The 23,568-nt window shown below is 36.5% G+C and overlaps 1 protein-coding gene across 2 annotated transcripts in view; it reads right to left on the bottom strand.

The window, feature by feature from the left end:
* Nipped-A (Transcription-associated protein Nipped-A) overlaps nucleotides 1–23,568 on the bottom strand; it is a 158,326-nt gene that overhangs the window by 56,784 nt on the left and 77,974 nt on the right. For both annotated transcript variants that reach the window (XM_083135277.1, XM_083135279.1), the window contains exons 28-36: nucleotides 22,611–22,764; nucleotides 21,960–22,123; nucleotides 15,335–15,496; nucleotides 12,969–13,226; nucleotides 10,913–11,180; nucleotides 10,243–10,448; nucleotides 8,554–8,724; nucleotides 5,832–6,029; nucleotides 960–1,256 (exon numbers count right to left, since the gene is read on the bottom strand). In XM_083135277.1, coding sequence (XP_082991403.1) covers nucleotides 960–1,256; nucleotides 5,832–6,029; nucleotides 8,554–8,724; nucleotides 10,243–10,448; nucleotides 10,913–11,180; nucleotides 12,969–13,226; nucleotides 15,335–15,496; nucleotides 21,960–22,123; nucleotides 22,611–22,764 — 1,878 coding nt within the window. The remainder of the gene's footprint in view (nucleotides 1–959; nucleotides 1,257–5,831; nucleotides 6,030–8,553; nucleotides 8,725–10,242; nucleotides 10,449–10,912; nucleotides 11,181–12,968; nucleotides 13,227–15,334; nucleotides 15,497–21,959; nucleotides 22,124–22,610; nucleotides 22,765–23,568) is intronic.

Raw genomic sequence — 23,568 nt, 5'->3', positions numbered from 1 at the left:
ATTGAACCATTTTAATTCACAATAAGTATGAACTATTATCAGCATACATGTTAACAACTACCTGATACAATTCAAATATTATGAAGAAAACAATAATATATGTATGTGCTGGAAGGAGTTGTTATCAAATATGATTCCTTATTTTTTTTCTGACATTTCACAAACTTTATCATTTGGATATTCAATGTTTAGAGGAAGCTCTAAGAAAGAAGTGCAGTGGAATCATGATTTTACTATTTACATACATGATTCCAACATGTTTAGGGAAATGAAAGAAACAGTAGAAAATTAATACACTAAAATGAACACATGGTTTTTATGATGTTCTATTTCAGCAGCAGCTGGCATCACTGAGAAGATAAGTGAGTACTTCATTTCAGTATATTCAATGCAACACGTTAAAAAAAAATTCTGGATTGAACATGTTACTACTATAAAAGTAATAGGATGGGAGCGGAAATTTACAACAAATATTACCAGACCAGGTTAAGGTTAAGATATTAATTTCATGCATTTTACATCTTTTTACCATACTTTGCTACATATTAATATGCATATTTTGAATGTTAAAGTTTCATAGAAGTCTGGCCTCGAGAAAGAACTCACAAAGAACACCTATGTCCAGCATAGAACTTAAACCTGGGAACTGCAGGGATTGAAAGTTGATCACTTACCACCAGGCCTTGAAGTGGAAAATCTTAGCCCCTATGCATTAATATGGTGGGAATGAGGCAGGAAGAGGGGGATGGGGGGTAGAGGGTTGCAAAAGAATTTGCTAGCTGAGGGGATATACACTCCCCCCTAATTTCAAACATTTTCTTCCGCACTTGGCCGCCAAGTACAAAGTGTTATAGAGTCTGCTTTCATTTTGTGACTTGTGACCGCTAATATCAAACAAGAGTACAAGAAGTAAGATAAAATGTTTTAAAGCATTGTCATGAAGTAGGACAGGAACTTACCTTGGAGTTCGGGCACGTCATACACGACGAGATACCTCTCTGCAGTGGCTTGAAACTTGATAAAATCTGATCCTTCCTTAACACTGTCAGTAAGAATGTAAGTAGTTCAATAGCGGTACAGATGTTTGCATAATTTGGTTGACTAGAATCTATGCTTCCAAATAATTTATCAAACCACGCTAATTTCAGGTCACAGTTGGGCCAGACATCAGGTTTCAGTGCAGTTTTCAAGAGTGCTACGCAGCGGCGAGAGAGAACTTCACCTGTTGAACCTGCTGATGGGTTTGTGTCATTGACCTGGAAAATGTATCATATTTGTGAGATACCTCGTGAATAGTCTTTACATAATAATTCAAATTAACGCATAACAGAGAATGAGAGCTGAGTTGATACCAAGACCAATTTATCAGTAATAGCTAGAGGCATGCATATTTAATTTTTGATGGAAACACGAAATGTGAAATAACATACTGAAATGTTCATTTTTCATGTTTTTTAAAGATGTGAGGTGCATTTTCCTATATCATTTTGTCATGAAATGATTAACTGTAAAATGCAAAATAAATTCTTAACTATGGAATTTAGTTTATTTATTGATTTATCTTGTGAGTTATGAAAATCCTAGAAAATTGATTAACTCTGTTGTAAATATTTGTGAAGGAAAAATAGACTCATTTTCACAAGAATAAACTTAATACTTTGGACTCTACGTACATAAATGTGCTATTAGAAGGTAAATGTTTATTTTGTGTGATAAATGACAAATTTAGGGTTATATTCACAATTTTAACACCGAAATACCATTTTATATACCCGAAATGTGCCTAGTTTATGTATTGAAATCTTGATCCTTTATTCACCATAAATATATGGCTCTAGTAATGGCCAATAGCCCTGGCATGGATATCAAGAAGTATTGGTTAGATTTTAATCACCAATATTGGGCAATACTTTTCTGAGTCCAGGTGTTCCACAGGATCTGCAAAACAGTCTCACAAAGTGTACATATATTGGGAATTATGCAAACTCCATTTTTCCGAAGCAACATTGTTGGGCAAAATGGATTTTGTGATTAAATGATTGTTTCATATCGGTATCATCTCAGCCAAACAGAGAACTATAATGAGTGAATTACATTAAAAAAAAAAGATAGGAATACTCACTGAGAAATACTAAACAGAAATAACGTAACTAGAATCTGCATTATCAACCGTAGCAGAAACTGACTGCCTAGGTATTTACATTACAAAAGACAAGTACAGTCAACTCTCAATTCTACGACTCTGGGTATAATGACCCTCTCGAAGTAACGACCCTTTTCCCAGGAACCGTGACATTTTTTTAAAAAGTTGAAAAATTGAAGGAAATCGGCCGAAAAATGCGTTTCTTTTTTCACTCATTCCCTTCACGAGCGCTCTACCGCTCACAATTGGGTCTGAACTAAAAATAGACACCACCACACCATGCTTGAGTGATATCCAATAGCACTTGACCTCTGCCCTCCCCTCCCTCAAGCACACCAATGTTACCCCGCACCCGACGGCCGCTACTCAACGCGCCAGGCTTGTTTTGCCACACTTGCTAATGGATACGCGATGTTATTTTAAATCGACCTCAACTTGTTTCCTTCTCCTTAGCTGCTGAAAACTCCAGGGGGGGGGGGGGAGGGAGAGGAGCAGCCCGAAATGACTGCTGGACTTGGAGTCTTTGCCAATGTGTATGACAGGTCAAACTATTTCATCGATAAATATACCACCTTGAGAGATAAGATCGCAGGAATGTTCCAAAATACAGATGCGTAGCGCCTGGAAGTCTGGCCCATCTGTCCAGCTCTGACCTAGAGTTCAGCAGGTTCCTGTGAGTGAGCAACTCTCGCCCTTGTAGCTGACAACTTCCGGTAACTGCTTTCATTCAAAACGTGTTCTTTGTTCCCTGCAACACTTCATAAAAAAGCGAAACTGTTGGAGATAATCAAAACCACATAGGCGAACTAAAGATCATCAACCCACTTAATGCGTTGTTATCCAGGTTTCCACAAAAGTTTACTTCGATCTTACATACATTATAACTCCCGTTTCCCACTTCATACGTTTTCCTAATTGTGTCGACGTAGTACTATCTGCCAAAAAAGTGTTCCGTTGGCTGACTGACTTCTCCCTGTCAGCAAACTTTTTTTTGGCGGGGGGGGGGGGGGGTGATGCTGATTTTCTTGCTCGTGTGTGCACATGGTCTGATTACAGGCGAGGGTGGAAGAGGACCCACCCTCTCTTCCTTTCCTTTGATATCTAGAATGGGGCAACCAGTTCTGGACATATTCTTGAAAACGAACAAAAACCATAGAACAAGTAAAAAAAAAGTGACCCTCCCCCCCTTTCCCCAGCTCATTCTCCGCCACTGGTGTGCACGGCAATGTTGATAATTGCAGAATTCAGGTCCTTTTTTTTTTTTAATGCTGTTGTCTGCATAGGAAATATTGCCCGTATTATTGTCTGTTGCATGGTAAAACGTAAAGAAAGGGTCATTTCTTTCTTCTTTACACTGCTGTTAAAAGTTCCGTCTTTGACAGTTGCGTTATCTTTAAAATGCTGGGGTTTTTCTTTTCCGCCACCTGTTGCTCGAACTTCCAGCCGGTCTCCTTGTTTTTACGATGCAGCTGGCGGCAGTGTTTTGTCTAGTGTCTGCAAAGCTCTTGATTGCTGATAACAGCAATGACTCATCCAGGGCGAAGGAAAAAGTTATTGTTTTGAATCTGGCAAAGCTGTTTTGATTTGACGATAATGAAATTCGATCTCCAGAAAGGAAAACAAGAGTTCAAATAACTTCATGTTCTGCGCCTTCTGAGAGACCGATTAAGAAAACAAGGGGAAAACTTTTGGAGGAGTGGGTGTTTGACATCGAGAATACTCCTAAATCCAACATTAAATCGTCGATTAATGTAAGAGTAAATAACGATCTAAAATTTTGATATATGAAAATGCGCAGTTTCATAAAGCTTGTTTTCAGTTCATTTTATGCTGATGGGCTAATCAGGACTAAATATACAGTTTAAAGTTAAATTCAATTCCAAACCCGAATGATTATCGACTGCGACGCCTGTCCTAGAATATGCATTGCGTGAAAACAGATCGCAAGTTGCGAGTTTTCTTTTTCAGCAAGTCGAGGAAGGAGTTTGGACTGCCTAGAAAGGTTGTGTTGTTTCTCCCGAGAGATCTAATCTTACAAGTTAATCTTGTAACAGACAATGCTCCAATAGACCCGTATAAAATCCAACATTCATTGTGCCCGATTATCTCGATTTTTGCTAGTGCCAGTCTGACTGGTGTCAATAAGCAAGATTGTTTTCCTTTCCATTGGTCTCGGTGCAAACGGGTTTTTCATGAACTAGAATTGTAAGAATTTCCTGGAAAAGCAACGACTGTGCACAATTGGAAGAAAGTAACATTATTTTAAATTATTTTTTGTGAAAACGTTTTTATGTTCTATTTTCCTTCTCACAACATGCATCCTGTGCATAACAGGTTGTATAACTACCAGGATAAATGGTGTTACAACCTCCTAGGCATCTTTGTGTCCGTTTGAGCTCCATTTAAGCTGAAAATTGGTGCAAATTCCAATAACGACCCCTTCGAAATAACGACCCTTTTCCCGGGAACTGTGAAAGGTCGTTGAATCGAGAGTTGACTGTATATGAATTATACTGTTATATTCATGAAATTACAAAGTGGTAAAATTTTGCATTAAATTAGTGGCAATTTATAAATACATCAGATTAGTAAAATTGTCAGTAATCTGACCGATACACCAATATGCCTATATCCGATAGAGTACCAATTAATCTGCCCTAATCCGAAAACATTGGAAAAGTTATTTCCAGTTAACTTGGCATGTCCATTTCCATCTTGACAAATTTGCACTCATTTCAAAAGTAAGTTAAATTAGTGTTTGAGCCTGGGACTTGGGTATTTTGTGTCAATTCTCAACATATATAACTTTGTATATTTTGGGCAATTGCCATTGGAACTTGTGGACATGTAGAGAGTCTGTTATATACCTCCAATTGAAGCAACTAATTTAAGCTGGCATGTACAGCTATTCAAAATAGTTTATGACACACAGGGTATTTATCAGAATTTATTGGAAGGTTACAGAAAAAAAATGGCAAATTAGAATTACAGGGTTCCCACTTATATTGACAAATAAAATATTAGCATAAATTTCAAGAACATTTGGCGGCAGTGTACCATGATAATAACCAGTGCCATGTTTGGGGTTAGCTGGCACATGCAACTATGGTTTAACATGGTGAATGAGACAACTGGGGGGGATACTTTGAGAAAATTTTCTTAGCTGCAGGATACAAACACCACACATTACCCCTCCTCACTTCAAGCACTGGTAATAAACATATTTTAAGTATTAACCTGAATTTGCATTAACACAAAAAATCAAGATTATTGACATTGCTGAAAATATTAAACAAAAATGAACTATAGTCTACAAAAAAATTCCCTTCAAGAACCTAATTTAAATCTTGTTAAGTACAAAAAGGCACAGAATTTTACTTGACTATTCCAATTTTTGGGGTATATTTCCAAAATTTCCTGAATTTTGCATGACTTTTCACACATACATTGATTTTTCTGAATTTTCCAATGTTTACAAGAGTTTCACATCAGTGGGTACACTGAATTAGAAAAGAATCAATACCATTATTTACAAATACTCTTACATATTATTCACAGTAAAGAAATTCTGGTATGTAAGATGTATTATACCTTTATATATATAAGTTAAATATATCTAAAACTTACTTACGTTACCACATAGATTAAACAAGTTCACCTGACACGCTAACAGATTTAAATAGGTCACCTGGCAAGCTAATCGCAGCAAGAAGTTGACAACAGCATCTGCGTGGTTCTTATCAATAGGCTTCAGATTGTTGTCATCTGTTTTCTGTGGAGGGCGTGAAGCATGGCGTTTCTTTGGTTCAGGAGTCCCTTCTGTAGAAGGTCTCTTTACACCTACAGCTGCTGTCAGGGTACCGGGAGTTGCACCTTGCTGTTCTTTCTAGAATACAATATCAAAATAAGGTAAAGATTTGAAGGATAAACATTCAAGCAAATAATACAAACCTGTAACATTTTAGGAATTCAAAAGTGTCAACAAAATTTTGAATGATTTATATGTTGTTTAGTGTGCCAATTCCAAATATGGGTTTGAAAATATGCAGTCAAATATTAGACTTCTTGTGTTTAAAGCACAGATTATATTCAACTTAGTTGGCACTTCTGTAAAGGACCAGATATGAAAGTTTTAATTGTGATACATCTCTTCCTCAATTTTTTACCTATGCCAGCAACTAATTTCTAGATAGCTAAAGTCCAGTTTAGGCATGTACTGAAATGGAGTAGGAAGCAAGTGACAGAGCACACTGGAATGAACCTTATCTTCTAATTTAACCATTTTTAGCCTACTTATCTTTTACATGTTTTAAACTTTCACTATTCTTGCCTTAACTCTGAAGAAGCTACATGATGTGCTGAACAAATACATACCTACATTGGACTTTACCTATTTAGTGAAATGATGGCATGTGGTGTAAGTTGTGCCTTGTCCTAATTTCTAGATGTTATATGGAGATATAAAGTAATTTCAATGAAATGAGACTTTATAACGACAAAATGTGCAGATACATTGTACAGTTGACATGTTATTAACAATCAAGGTTAGGTTTCAATTACTTTTGAATCGGCTAGTACAATGTAATATACAATTGCTTACAAGAATACCAGAAAATCTAATTTAAATAAATTAATACCATACATTAGGGATGGGCCGATATGAAATTTTGGCTGATACTGATATAAAACTTACCGATATTCTACCGATCCGATATAAAATTAGTATTGGTCATTGAAGAACCTGAATGAGTCATTGACCTCCTTAATAAATGTGTTTCAAGGTGACTGCAGTGCAAAAGAAGTTCCATATTTAGACATATACTTTTTTTGAAAGTAGGGCATGGAGATTATCCATAAAAATTACAACAAAATGGCAGAATTTTGCACTAAATTATTAGATATTTATCGATATATCGGATCGGTAAAATAATCGGTAATTTTACCGATAAACCGATATGCCTATATCGGCCGATAAAGTACCGATTAATCAGTTCCATCCCTACCATAAATATAATTAGGACTGAGCCAATACCACTTGGAACTGATACTGACACTATTGCTGGTATTAACTGATCAATTTGATTTATTTTACTTTTTTTCTCTGTCACTTTTGGCTAATCATAAAGATGAGTGATGATATGATGAAATTGATGAAGGGACACTCACAAAGAACACTCCATCATGGAGGTTGGCATTGCTTGTATTTTTCCTGATTCTCAGTGATACAAATATTGATGCTTGGAAATTGTAACAATTAAATTTATTAAAAATATTAATTAATATTAATATTGTTCAGGGTGGGCCATAAGTCAGTTGTCACTAGCAATCGTTACTTTGTTTTGCCTAGCATAGTGGAAGTCAGGTGTGAACTTGACTAGTGCGTATTACCCATAAGTCAGTCGACAGTAGCAGTTATTGGAGTCTCGTGTGAGGTTCTGTGTACTACTGAATGGCCTCCACGATTCCCAGATTTAAAACCCATGGATTTTTCAGTCTGGGGTATACCAAAAAATGAAATTTATTCTGTTAAGATTCGTGATGTTGAGCATCTGAAGGAAAGAATCCATTAAACATTTGAAAACCTACAGTCCAGGAAGATTTCCGACAAAATTTGTAGTTCATGTTGAGGGGAATAAACAATGCGGTTGATAATATAAGACGTAAGCGAGTTACTAGATATATCTGCGAAACTTACTTGCAATTGTTCTATTAATTAATTTAATTAATTTGTGGATATATCTTTAGTAACTCGTTTACGTCTTATAAAATTTGTTCATCAGTGTTGAACAGATGCAATGTTTCCATAGAACAGCATAGAAACCATTTTGAGCACCTTTTGCAGGTTAATTGAACACTACATGTATAGGATGTAATACCTATGTTGTAAATTACATTTGTATTTCTATTTGTTTAGTATTATTACACCAAATGCATTTTTGACAACTGACTTATGGCCCACCCGGTACATATTCCTCTGCAATTATATGCATCAATTTACTAGTTTCGCTCTAAAACATTCCAGAATTACATCGGAATATAAACACATCCATAATATAATAACAAAATGCATTTCTTTTACACAACACTGGTTCAAAATTAATGTAAACTTCAAATTTAACATAATTTCCAGGTTAATTACAGTTCCTGAAAGTGTTGTGTGGCATTTTTTGCACACCCTGCGAAATACTGAAACTCTCAAAAAAGTAAAAAAGTATCAGCTGATAGAAATACATCAGCACCAGTATTGGCTCAGCACTAATGATAATTACAGTAGAACCTTGATTTTATATTTTCCCGCATTACACATTCAATCTGAATGATCCAAATTGAGCAAACTGCTATAAAATTTCCCAAGATTTTGAATTTTAAGTTTTTTTCCCCCTAAATCAAGATTTCGCTGAATCATTTACCTCCTGAGCTTCAGATTCATCCTTTATTCGCTGAAGTTCCCATTTTATAATCACTTCCGCTAACTCTACTGCTAATTTTCGATGATCAATGGTGGCTGTTGGACTAAAACCAAGTCTTTGAATGGAATTGACCATATGTTGAACAAGGTGATGCCTCACGGGATAATAAACCTAAAGGAAGACGAAAAAAGAAAGTTAAAGCAGTCAAATTTCTTGACAAGAAAAATTGAAAAAAAAATCTACAACACTCCTCTTCATTATCTTCTATGCATCTTCACTGTAAATTCTATCTACTTTTTTACATACAAATCACTTTAATTTTTCTTCTGCATTTCTAAGGACATTATGTTTATTTGAATGTTCATATATCAAATATGATTTCAAAACTTTTCAATGGAAATATTCCTGATAAGTGAACATTTGTTAAAAATAAATTAATATTCACTTAACAGAGAACACACGCACCAGATGTTTTCAACATCTTAATCAATCCATAGAAATATTCCAAAACAAATGCTGTATTTACAATGCTTGAATTTGTCATGATAATGATATAAGTAGTACAGAGGCTGATACGCTTCCATATAGACGACTTTGAGGTGTTCACACACCAGACCACCTTTCCATCACCGGTTGTGTTCGATGTGACAACCACTATTATTATCAGGAACATGTTTTGACTGATGTACAACAATGAAATCCCCACAATGTATGGTGCGGATACGAACCATGTGGAGCTGCACCAGAACAAGGCATCAAGTCACACAGCCAAATTATCACTGGCATTCTACAAACGGATGGAACTAGTACCAGGATTCGTGCTATTCCCTTCTCCGACATCCCCATGAAGAGTCCCGATGCCAGCCTCACAGACTACTGTGCATTTGGGCTTCTGAAACACCACCTTTCTTCTCGTAAGGTGCGCATGATATCCGGCCTCTCAATAGCAGCCCAACAAGAGTGGAATAATATACCGATTGTGCACCTGCAACGAGGTCTTCTCCAGTGGAAACTGCACTGTCGGGAAATCGTCAAGAGTGGTTGTCACATCGAACACAACCGCATTGATTTTCACATTGTTGGCAATGTGATGTAGCTTCAACTTTCCCCTGTAACAAAAGCCAGCCACAACCATGAAACCGCATGGATAACTTTCAGTGCACTGACGAACAAAATTGCTTCGTCCTTTTACATCGACATGTCTGTACGTAATTGCTTGAACCTTTCCACCGATCTCCAGCCAGGTGGCGCTCGTACAGCTTTCTGCTGTTGGTTTTCCGTTCCATGACATGGCTGGCTTTCAGTGCATGAACATTCACCTTATGGACACCTTGAGAAGTAACTTTTGGTGAATGGCTCGTTCGATGGTTGGTTGGGACACATGGAACAGGCTGGCCATTGCATGCTATCGGTGGATTTTCCGACACCGTCAATGTCCTAATGCTGCGCAACACTGTCCGGAAGCGGTCGCACTGCATATCATCGCACTATGGCATTCACAGTGGAGCGTGCAACAGCAAATTAGTGTTCGTGGTAATGTTTAATTATGTGAGCATTTCCCATTTCCTTTGTTGTTCCCATCTGTTGTTTAGCCCTTCTGGTCCTCCTTCCTTTCATGTACATTTTCCTTTTTAGAGAAAACAGCTGAAGTTATCTGTAACAAAAATAACAAGTCATAGTAACACTTACCTTATAATGTCTAACTACTAGTTGCAATACATGGAACAGTTGGGCCACCGAATGACCTTCTTCTACTATTATCTTCCTGGTCCAATGTGCCAGCATTTTGTTACCACCCTCCATTCGGAAAGGCACAGTGGGTGTCAAAATTTCTAACGCCTGCCTAACAACATTTCTAGCTTCAACAGCATGGGCCTTCAGCAGAATGCGGAAAACTATAATGGAAAAACAAACACTCACAAATTAGCATGGGAAAAAATGTGAAATAGTTAATTTCAAACCAATTTCTACTGATGTGTGAAAAGTTTGGTCACTTAAAATTATCTCAGCACTTTTACAAACTACAACATTTTACAATACAATCCTGACAAGTCAATCTGAAAGGGTTTTGTGGTGTATATATTCTTAAGATTCATTTTAATAATAATAAATAAAAAAAAAAATGGAGCTGGAGATAAGTTCCCTGTGCATAACAGTGACATGTTCAACAGGTAATAATCAAACTTGTTATCTTATTAATCATTGGTTGCAGAGACACACATGCATATTTCATTCTTAATGTTTTGAAAGGTGTGAAGTATATTTTTCTACCACATTGATATCATTGATGCTGGCCATAAATTTTAGCAAAAACTCAGCAAAAAATAAAAGAAATAATAAAAAAAAGATGTATACATACCTTGCAATACAATTTTTCGGTTAATGCCAAATTTTGCTATAAGGTGACTAATAAGTAAGTGACCATGATAACGTGTAGCTGGATCAACACAATTTTCTCCCAACAGGCAAGGCCAAGCAAAGGTCATTAGCCGTCTCATCTTGTTATTATCTTTAGCCGTGACTTCGTGTATATGTGAAGAGGCCTTCTCTACCAGCAAGCAGGAGAATTGAAGAAGAAGAATCCTCACGGAATCTGCATTCCTGCATGGATTTTCAGGATCAATCACCTGTAGGGTGATAATGTAAAATTAAAATAGACACAAATATGAATGAACAAAAAAAACTATGAATGTTTTGCTAGTAAATGATTGAATTAGGTTGTTTTACACTGTTCCTCTGCCATTTTTGGCTAATCACGATGATGAAGATGAATGGTTATTTGACAAGGATGAAGGGACAATCATAAACACATACGGACGACGCAAAACAAGTCCTACAGAGGATTATTGTGACTGCAGGTTGAGGCAGCAGAGCCTTCTTCTGCGAAATGCAGTCCAGTGTGTAGTACTTGGAAGATAGGTTGACATTTGGATGCCTTCCAAAAGGTCATCCCTTACGTCCTCAATGTTTCCCTAGCGCCGATATAATATAAGAACAGAAAACTTTTTCAATAAAGATGTAGTATTGATATATAATTTACCAAAACCAATAGCTAGGGTTGAACCAATGTCAATACCTTTGCCAATTCCTGATGTTTGAACATCGAATTCACAATATTTATAAATATTAAGATATAAGTATTCCACTGCAATTATACCTCATCAAGCAATGTACCAAACTTTTGCTTTAAAATATTTGATGAATTGCATCAGAGGTAAACAGAATACAGTGGAACCTTGATTTTATTTTTCAAACAATCAGGATGAATAAATCAACTCTAAATGCTGGAAAATGTAAATTCCAGAAAAATACTGTACAATATATGGCTTTACTGAAACTATGAAATTTGACTGTAAAATTGGCATTCCGCTGCATTTTGAAATTCACTTTCAGCAAACCAGAATTAGCATAAAAGAAAATTAGTATCGTCTGAAGAGATTTAGGAGATCGAACCTCAGACTATGTGAGAGCCTGGGGCTAGGGGGATTAGCAGTGAGAGGTACACGTAAAGTAACAAAGTAAACACGTAACCAAGTAAAAGGGGGCGGGGGGGTCTTGCCCCTGTGAAATAAGAACAACACTTAAACCATTTCATTTAAACACTTTGGTTGACTGAACAGGTAGGGTGAGGAAATGACATAAGGAATGTTCGTACCTGAAGCTTAGTTGGAAGTTCTTTGTCTCCGCTGGTCCTTGCTTCGACGTGGTCCGAACTCAAGTTTCTCCCAATACTACCCTAACGTAGTCCCGATATTATAACTATAACTTTCCGCTCGTAATTATTTCCTTTTATTTTTACTACAAAAACTATGGAGCTCACTTGTTATAACATAATCTGTTGTAAAACTGAAAGCAACTATGGACGAGATTTTCTCACGTGGACTATTTTTTTGGAATTTGAACATTTGATTGCTGAAACCGTTGACTCGAGCGCATCTCTCGATAATGGTGTTTTTAGCGTAAAGCTATGTTTGCTTATTTCCCCTGCGAGTTCCGGTAGAATTTGCATCAGTGGATTTTTCAAGATCCGCTGAAGGTTGCCAGTGTTATGCGCTTGAAGGAGGCTCTTTCCAGCTTCTTTCGTAACCCCTTTTATAAAGTGATTAGCTTATTGATTTATGATGCCCGGGGTCCTAGGTTCGAGTCATGCCTGCGGCATGATGGAACCCCGATCGTACAATTTCTTTGATAATATACATAAAAATGGTAAAGATGATTTGCCTACTAATATTTATGCAACCATCTCTACTACAGTTAAAACCTGATTAGTAATGGAGTTAGCAGAAAAAAAAGGCATTAAATCTGGTCACGATGTTCTATTTTCTTCCTATTCAATTCCTATGTGTTTTGGTCATCCTCTCCCCCCTCTCCCATCCCACAAAGAAAGAATAAACGAATCTAAAAAAAATACTTACTTTGTTAATAAAAACACTGACAATATTGTCAGGATTATCTTGGTTTGGCGCTGGAGGCCCACCAACCAGAAGTTCACCTTCCCCTTTCTCGAAGCTTACAGCAAAACATGGAATGAGTATATACTGCAACACTTTCGCTTTGAGTTCATCTGGCATTGCAGGATTGTGAAAATGTTCAACGAATCTGAAAAATGCTGACCTTTTCCACTGGACTGTGAAATTCTGTGCTACAGTATGTTCCAGAAATTCCCTGAGAAACTGCAAGGGAAGAACCATAACACTTAAAAATATGTTATTTATGTATTATATTAATGGGCACATGTAACAGTTGAATATTAACTTCATTCAAAGATTTTGATGAGATTATAGTTTTCTTTATTATTAAACAGGAGACAAGTGTGATAAGCAATAAATTAGACCTTGCAGAACAATCATAATACTTAATGAGCCTTACTCAAACATAATGGATTCTAGACCTGCAGTGTATGATAGTCCCTCCTACTTCAATGGGGACCTTTTTAAGGAGTCCACTTTTGAAATGTAACATAGAAAATAAATCGTAGCAGAACTATTTGTCATCGAGAGGTGGATTGTTTTATTTTTCTTTCTGAATGACAAGCCTGCCTCCCAATAAGGACAGTTAAAAAGGAACAAAGAAAATTGGAATTTTATACAAAAATTCATCTTTGGAAGCTCACTGTGGTCACCACAATATAATACAGTGAATGAATAAAAATTAGTACATAGCACAATGATATTCCTGCAATCATGCAAAGTTGCATTGAAAATCACTTTATACTTATTGGGTAAAAAATAATAAAAAGGTATAATGCACCTGTAAATAAAGTAGTGTATCAATGTTAGTTACTACATACACTCTTAAAAATCAAGTGTAATTATTAGAGGCACATATTTTTGGTAAATAAAAAAGCAAAATTTCGGTACGAAAACGGAGTCAATTTCGGGTTCAAAAGCGGTAAATAAAATGAAATATCGGTGTTATAGCGGTGAAAAATTGGATGAAAAGTGGTATATAAAAATACATTTTGGTTTTAAAATTGTGAATATAATCCTAAATTTGATTTAAAAACTACACTTATTCCACAGAATTAATTGTCACTTCTAATAGCACATTTATGTAGTTATAAGAGTATTAAGTTTATTTCTGTGTAAAGGAGTCCATTTTTGATTCTCCAATATTAACAGCAGAATTAATCAATTTTCCGTGAATTGCATAACTCACAGGATACTTCAGACTTCAGAAAGTGTCGCGTCGGTATATAAATGGTAAATTTCGTGTTTAAGAGTTAATTTCGCTTTTTGCAGTTCATTTCGCATTATTTCGTGACAAAACATGGTCACAAAATGCATCTCACACCTTTCAAAAACATGAAAAATTAACACTACAACGTGTTTTTTCAAATTTCGTTTTTTTGTCAAAAACTAAATATGCATGCCCCTAGTAATTATGTTTAGAAATTTGCAGGGAATTACAACAAAAGGCCACAATTAAAAGACATACCACTCCCATACCCAACTTTAAAAAAAAAAAAAAAATGTCATATTTTTCGAGATTTTTTTTAAAATCAGGCCTCTGCCGCTGGACCCTTAACTGCCAGATTGAAAAAAAAATAAAAGAAAAAAACTGTGAGGTCTCGTAGTACATATATCCATCTATACTCAACAGAAGTTTTATCAGTTAATCGTGAAGAATAATCATGTAAAAGTAAAAACCAATTCATATTTCTTGGGAAAAATCTGCTTTAAAAAGCACTTGTTACAAATAGTATCAAATAACGTTTTGTTTTGTAATTCATGTATGTTTGCTCCTGCTATGTATACAAAGGAACTAAAGAAGACAACTGAAATATTATATTTGGTTTGGAGAAATGAAATATTAATTGCAGTCATGCAGTGCTAGCAACTTTATGGACTGTCAGACTGACATCATGCGGCCACCTCATTGGCCATCAGGTTTCTAAAAGGTAAAGTGCTCCCCTGTGCATAGCACCACGCCATGAAGGTGTATAGGGGGTGTGGGGGTAATGCCCCACAGTTTCTTGATCCGGTCATGAGTGGGGATGATGTGATCAGCATCACGCCCCTGACCGCCTTTACCCCCCAGGTACCCATGTTATTCGACGCTGGGTAGGCGCCGGGGCCGCTTCCATCGTTAGAAAAGTTCCCGGATTTGAACCGGCCGGCGATCGAACCCGGGACCTTTAGCATGGTAGTCAGACGCGTTACCGACTGAGCCACCGCGGCATAAAAACATCAGGTTTCTAAGGTTTCTTTTGTAGAAAAAAGAGTTTTATAATAATAACACACACACACACACACACACACACACATGCACTCATACATACCTGGAAATCTGGTATGAACCTGTCACACAATGCTCTAAGTAACTGGAAAAGTAAATCAATCTTATTGGGATGGTGGCAAATATATTGCAGCAATATTTTCACAAGTAATTTTGGTTCCTTCCAATGATGAAATTCCACAGTATCAATTTTCTTGTGTCTTTCCTGCAAGAAAAATATAAAACGGATTAACACACATACAAACACTTCCCTCATTATTCGTACTGGAATCCTTATTTTATGTACCAGAATATTACATTTTTTTCTGCATTACATGCCCAACCATTATGATCCTAATGAAGTAACATGCTATAAAAGTCTCCCACACTTGAAGATTTTTAGTTTTGGATTCTTGAAAATGTGAACACTAATGCCATTTCTGTGAGGTAGTCAATCAAATTAGATGTATGAAACATTTGGTGGTACACAGAAGATATATTATGACTAGAAGCAGATTTTTAAATAGTATTTTTTTATTCCTTTGTAGAGAAATACAAGCTTCAATGCTTTAAATTCATTTAATTTTGTTTAGAGCCTATAAAATATTACATAAAATTTCTTTACCCATACTCTCATGGTCTTTAGTGACATTAAGTACCTACACTGGTATTGGCTAGATTTCAGGATTGCAAGGGATCAGATGATTAATTGATGTATTGAGTTGATGTTTTAGGTCCACTTTATGCACAGTAAAGCTAATCGGGACTGGTCCTACAGTTTAACGTGGGATCCAAAAAACTATCAGGGTGGCTACAAACAAGCAGAAATGAAATTCCCTGCCTTTTCCAGGTTTTCCAGGACAAAATTTACATTTTTCCCTGACAATTACAAACTAAACTAAATCGATGTTTTTGCAAATGGAAATAATAAACTCATACAGATCCAGGTATGGATTTGTTAAGTACCAATATTATCTTCTATGAAATTGACTCTATTTCTCTATTCTCTATGATTTGAATTCAAACTGCAAAATAGTGCATTTGGAAAATTATTACAATTCACAAGTTAGGGAAGGATTACGGAATTTTGTCATATGCAGTAAGTTTAAAATAAAATACTTGATTATTTTTAAAGTTACGACTAAATGAGATAAGAGTGAATGAATAAGAAATACAATTTGTAATTTATCAGTCTCCTTATACATTCTTGGTATTATATGTTGATATTTCCACTGAGGTTTGGAACCCTCTGCTTGCAAGAACCATGAGTGCGGACTCATTTCTCAATGCATAAAGCTCTCTTCTCTGTAAAGCAAACAACTTAACTCTTGCATATAAGTGAAACAATTGAATTGTACAAAATAAAGTGTCATATTTCCTTACATTATCAATGGGATTTCTGCTTCAGTACAGTATATCCAAGTGAAGTACTGTGAAACCGACAACATGCAGTTATACCATTAATGCTGTTGAAAAGGGTATGTAGGTATTAGAAATTTAACGCAAGGAATTTATAGAATTGCATTGTATAGGTACGTGATTTAGCTAACCACACATTAAACCAGGAAAACACTAATAATAAAAGCTTCTGAAAGTTCATATATACGAGGGGTATCCTGAAAAAAGCTCCAATGGTGCCTATACGCAGCACTGGTGGTCAGAGATAGACACACACCCATGCAGGCAGGAAGAAGTGGCATGTAGCAGTAATCTGGTACAGTTGCAATGCAGCAGTTTTAGGACAGTTGTAGGTTAAAGATTGCAGCTGTCATACAGTCTCCCACCGAGCCTAGCCTACAATGCACACTCAGAATTTGGCACAGAGGCACCACCAATTGTATGAGGTGTGCAGACCGGACGTCGTGAGTGATAGTATGGTCAGACAATGGTGCAGACAATTCACGGAAGGCCAATCGAATGTGCACAACCCTATACAGCTGAGTACACACGGGCCCTTTACATCACTTCAGGTGAGAGATCTTGGACCACTCCCTGTACAGCCCTGGCCTTGAATGTACCGACTTTCATCTCTGTTTAACTGAAGAGGTTTCTGGCAGGGAAAGGATTTGACAGCTACACTGCGATATAGATAGTTCCAGTCTTTGCTGTCCGACACATATACCATGGGCATACAAAATTTAGTGCCATGCTACGACAAATGCCAGAATAACGGTGGTGATTATGCCGAAAATTAGGTTAAGACTCACTGTTACTAATGTAATAAATTACAACTGATATTCATGTTTTATTTATGCCTAATCGGTAGGGACCTTGATATTTTGTTATTTTTTTTTCAAATTGGTGTATTTTCTTATTTTTTTATTTTTTACTATACGGTGTTATTTTTCTTAAAATTCACATTTTCATTTTAGCGCATTTTCTGGCAAATATCTGAAATTATTCCTTCATGGTGTTTTTAAACTATTGTTTCAAATTGTAAGTCATATGGCTTACGCCTCTTCGTGAGAGTTTGATATCTTGAAAGTTCTTTTGGGAAAGTTATTTTCCATACCCCTTTTTTTAATTTTAAGGTAAGGATTTTAGATAATGGAATTTCCCCCGTATATACTGAAGGCTGCATAATGACCATAAGTGGCGACGCACCCAAAAAATTAAAATCAATCAATCTCATGTGACAGATACCGATATATTATGGCACCAAAAATTGGCATTATCTTTTTTTGACTTGTCAGTATTACGTTTCCCAAAATTCACGTTTTTGTTTTAGAACATTTATCTGCCAAATATACCGAAACTTAATACTCCATTGTGCTTTTAAACAATTATTTTAAATTTTAGATCACATGGTCTACGTATTTTCATGACAGTTTGATATGTTGGAACAGATTTTTGAGGAAGTAAAAGTACAGTGCTCCCCTGCACTTTTCCATGAAGGTGCATAAGGGTGTGGAGTTAGGGCCCCACACTTTCTTGATCACGGCTGAAGGTGGGGGTGATGTGATCAGCACCACGCTCCACGCTACCTTTATCCCTCAAAGTTTCCTCAAGGTACCAGCTTCATATGATGCTGGGTGGGTGCCGGAGCAGTTTGAATAGGTGGAAAACATCCCGGATCTCCCCCGTAGGGAATCGACCTCGGGTCTCTTGCATAGTAGTCAGATGCCGTAACGACTGAGCTCCATTATTACTCGCTCGACAAATGCCGATGGTGCGCACTTAGCTTGGTAATTCAAAACATATCTTGTGCGACAAATACGAAGATGTGGCTCCCGTGTGATGGTAGATACGCACTCGATCTCCTGTTAGAACCCTGCCACTTTGCTCTGTGATGCAAATGGTTTTGATAGAAGTTGAAAAAATCGTGGGAAAAACATGATTTAATGTGGCTGTCGGAATTATTCCATGTACGTATAACTCTATAGTTTACTCTTGAGTAAAATGTTGGAAAACTTGCATGCTCTATGTACACAAACATGGTCTAGAAAAGACAAGAATGTTGGCTTTCATGGAATTTTTCGTTGTTTTAGGTAATTTCTTTAAAAAAAAATCGCTAAAAACTCCAACAATTCACATTTTATGCCAAAATCGCATTATTTCGATATTTAGAAAGGGCGAAAAATGTGTCCAGACATCACTGCACATTCCTAAACATAATTTCGCAACAATTACCATTTTTCACGGTTTTGGCGTTTGCGAAAAATCAATCGGAAATTTCTGGCCACCCCTCGTATGAATCAGTAGATGGGAAGTGAAAATTTAGCAGGGCTGGCAGAAAAAAGTCAATTCTTGAAGAAAGTGATTTGCTTTTATGATAGAATGATTCGAGTAAATATGATATTAAAATATTTACGTATTTATTATTAGTATTTTATTTCATAATATTGGACATTAACCTTACTCAGTGAGAGATTAATGACCATCTCTCACGAGTTTAAACAAACAGGACAGAGAATGGTGTTAATTTCATTGCAATACTTGTGTTGCAGTAAATTTGAGGTTGGGAGCATGCACTTGCCAATTTTTATAACATTCACCAATGCAGATTTATGTTTCACTTTTTCGTGATAGTATTCAATATAGCCTATATCCAGTTTTGTTGGATTCTTTTTGATATCTAAGAATAGTGCAATGTGATTGTAAACGTATGTTAACTTGTGTGAAACCAGTAATACGTCAGGATGATGAAGGAAAAACCTTTGTAAGCACTGCTACATTAAATGAGGTGAAGTGAGCCAGAAGAGTAATAAAATTCCAGCAGCATATTTGCAGTCTAAAGCTCTTCTTGTTTATGCATACGATTTTTGTTGGATGTTGCAGTCCAAAGACATCGAACAAAAATCATAAGAGTCCCATGCATGCAATTTCTGTCACATGTTGTAGTGAGATACTTTGTCGGGTGGCGATATTCGACAAAAATCGTATGTATCAATGGAACCTATTTGTTTCCATGTTCCTTCAGTTTGCCCAACAAAATGCCTTACTACGACGTCCGACAACTATCGGACAGCGCCACCCGCTCCCATCCACTCCATGTTGACAGTTCTGTCTCCGTACTACTCCCATACAGACAAGAAAAAATGATAATTCAATTCATTTTCCACGTAATATGTAGAGGCTTAACCTTTACTCCCCCGATGATATTATAGCTATGGTATCATCAGAGTAAGATCGTTCTGGCCCGATGAAACCATATGGTATCATGGTGCTGGTTACGAAATGAATGTGCTTTTTGAACCCTCATACTCTTCTGTTTGGGTTGAAACTCTGACACAGGTCTGGAGCAAGCCTGGGTAAATTCATATTGATGACCAACCTCACCTCCCTTCTCCGCAACATATCCATGACAATTTCCGAATAGTTTCACATTTTGGCTCCTTATTCAACTTGTATGGCACCCAGGAACATGAAACAAGTTTCAATCTCTTTGGAATCATCCATTCTAATACTAAGGTTTTCGCCTTCTGCCGAAAATAGCGAGAGAAGAGGGGGGCAAACTCCAGATTTTTTTTTTCATTGAAATTCGGTGGTCATGCCCCCAAACCCTCCTTCCTCGGTTCGGCGATCTTAATTGTACACGGTTGCATGCTATGATGTTTTAGCTGCAAAACAAAACTTATCCGAAGTAGATTGCTCCCATAGTGCCCGAGCTATAACGATTTTCCTCCAAAAATGCTAATTACCTATTTTTCATAAATAAAATAAATCACATTTTGGCTTATTATTCAACTTGTATGACACCCAAGAACATGAAACATGTTTCATTCTCTTGAGAAATGTCAATTCTTTAAAAAGAATACTAAAGTTCGCGCCTTCTTCCCAAATAGCGGGAGAAGAGGGGGCAAACTCCAGATTTTTATGGTTTTTTCATTGAAATTCGGGGGTCACGCCCCCCAAACCCCCTTCCTCGGTTCTGCGTTCTGAATTGTACACGGTTGCATGAGCTGATGTTTTAGCTGCAAAACAAAACTTATCCGAAGTAGATTGCTCCCATAGTGTCAGAGTTATAACAATTTTCCTCCAAAAATGCAAATTACCTATTTTTCGTTAAAAAAATATCACATTTTGGCTTATTATTCAACTTGTATGGCACGAAAGAACATGAAACATATTTCATTCTATTGAGAAATGTCCATTCTTTAAAAAGAATACTAAAGTTCGCACCTTCTTCCCAAATAGCAGGAGAAGAGGGGGCAAACTCAAGATTTCTATAGTTTTTTCATTGAAATTTGGGGGTCGCGCCCCCCAAACCCCCTTCCTCGGTTCGGCGTTTTGAATTGTACACAGTTGCATGCTATGATGTTTTCGCTGAAAAACAAAACTTATCCGAAGTAAATTGCTCCCATAGTGCCCGAGTTATAACAATTTTCTTCCAAAAATGCAAATTACCTATTTTTCGTTTTAAAAAAAATCACATTTTGACTTATTATTCAACTTGTATGGCACGCAAGAACATGAAACATGTTTCATTCTCTTGAGAAATGTCCATTCTTTGAAACGAATACTAAAGTTTGCGACTTCTCCCCAAAGTAGCGGGAGAAGAGGGGGCAAACTCCAGACTTTTATGTTTTTTCCATTGAAATTCGGGGGTTGCACCCACCAAACCCCCTTCCTCGGTTCAGCATTCTGAATTGTGCATGGTTGCATGCTATGATGTTTTAGATGCAAAACAAAACTTATCCGAAGTAGATTGCTCCCATAGTGCCAGAGTTATAACAATTTTTCGTCAAAAGAGTGTTTGAAGTCAATGAAGACGATATTCCCTGACATTTCCCTGACTTTTTTTGACACCTCAAATTCCCTGACTTTTCCCAGTTTTCCAGGTCTGTCGCCACCCTGACTATGTGCTTCCACCAGGTATAGCACCTGAGAATGCTACCAATTTAAGTGTCAGAAGCTATTTCAAATAGCTAATTCAACTAACTAGAATCCTCACTTGCAGGGAGCTTCGGATCATGGCCAAAGAGATACTAATGTACTTCATGTTTTAAATTATAATTTTTTATATTTATCTGCCTCCTTACGCTAATTATGATAATTCCCAGGCCAGTACACGAACATAAACACTTTGGCTGCATGATAATTAATCAATAACTCAATGCATGCCAATGAATTTCAATTCTAGGTGGTCCAATACAGGAACATTCTAGTGAAAATGTTCAGTTTAATTTTGTTCCATCTGTAATTATTCCCATGAAATTTAATTGTTATTCCCATAATAATGAACTAACCTGATACTCATCCGAACACCATATCTTTTTAAAGGCTGAGACCAGCTGATGCTGAGATATGAGCCACTGGTCATTGTATTTTATGAGCAAAGAAGTTATGCGGATACTCTGATATTGTATTTCAGCCTTCTCTGCAGATGTTAATGGTGGAGGCTGTTGAATACCTGAAATATACAAACAACAAACTTTAACATGATTGCAAAAAGAATACTAAAAGTCAATGCAATTAGACATAATTCTAATATTATAAACTAAGGGAATATTTTGTGTGTAAAGAACTATTGGCCCTTCACTCTACATGAAAAAAAAAACACACACACCCACAGGTTCCAAAGTATCAAAGATGATTGAGAAATTTCACAGCTCACTTTTTCAGAAATATTTTTTACTTTTGCCCCTCCCTCTCTTGACTGATTGTTATAAAAATCACTATCTACATAACCTGCTAAATATAACAGTAAAAGTGAAAATAATATCCACACAGACATTACCTTTCTGCAAGGTTGTGAAAAATTGCTTTCATTTGATGTTCTATTGCTGATATTTATACGTCAGATAATCAGTTTCATTACATCCTTAGTCTTCAGCATGAAAAAATAGCTTTCTACTGAATTTATGCTAAATCCATAACCCTCATTTTTCAGTACATACCTAATTGTGACACTTGAGCTTGAAGTTGGGGGTTTTGGGGGTTGCCCATAGCCATGTTCATAAGCTTAACACTATTATTTTGAAGCACCTCTCTAAAGCGTTCTCCATCCTTGTGTTTAATCAGATATTCAAGGTACCTGCTCCATTGCTGGTCCTGAAAAAGAAAAGTATCATAACACTACCTTCCTAGACACTCGACAACTCATAATCTTTATTATGACCGCGTACCAATTCTCGTATCACTGCTTGCCCCATCTGGAGAACAGTCGGGGAACAACTTCCTTACTAGGATTTTTACCATTCAGGCCTTAAACATAATACGCTAAGTGATTGAATTCTTTAAAAACAAGTATGGAGTTCGTGATTTCAAGTTTTTACTTGGTTTCACATGCAAAACATGCTGCAAATTATTCCAAAACAACGAGATCAACATGCATCAAACTACTTACAAAACCCGGCTTCCATCAGAAAAAGCCACAGAATATCTCCACACTGCCCTTACTCTCTTTTATACAATGTGATCGCCAATATGGCTTTTCTTCACATTGCATGCAAAGTTATAATTTGTACAGTGTGATTGAACTCGTATAAAATTATTTTTTATACGTTTTACAACTTGACAACTAATCATCTGTTATAACACAATTAATTAATGACTCCAATACCTTTCTTGAAATACACTCAATGAACTACAACTGAGTGAGGACTTAATGTCAGGCCAAGATATAGAAAATATACTAAATATATGCTGAGCAATATCACTTTGAACCAATACTGATGCCGATATACTCTTACCAATTTCCACCAAAACTGATACAAATGCTTCAAAATTTGAACCAAAATATTGATTAATATTGGTGGGTGAGTACTACATTTCAATTGGAATCATTAATTTACCAGTTTGCTTCAAAATATTCAAGAATGTCATCATAAATATTAAAATATCTGTTATGTAATC

The sequence above is a fragment of the Lepisma saccharinum genome, chromosome 14 (genome assembly GCF_977018435.1).
Source record: "Lepisma saccharinum chromosome 14, izLepSacc3.1, whole genome shotgun sequence".
NCBI lineage: Eukaryota > Metazoa > Arthropoda > Insecta > Zygentoma > Lepismatidae > Lepisma > Lepisma saccharinum.
Note: the sequence above shows the minus strand (reverse complement) of the source record. Positions and strands in the feature narration are given on the sequence as shown.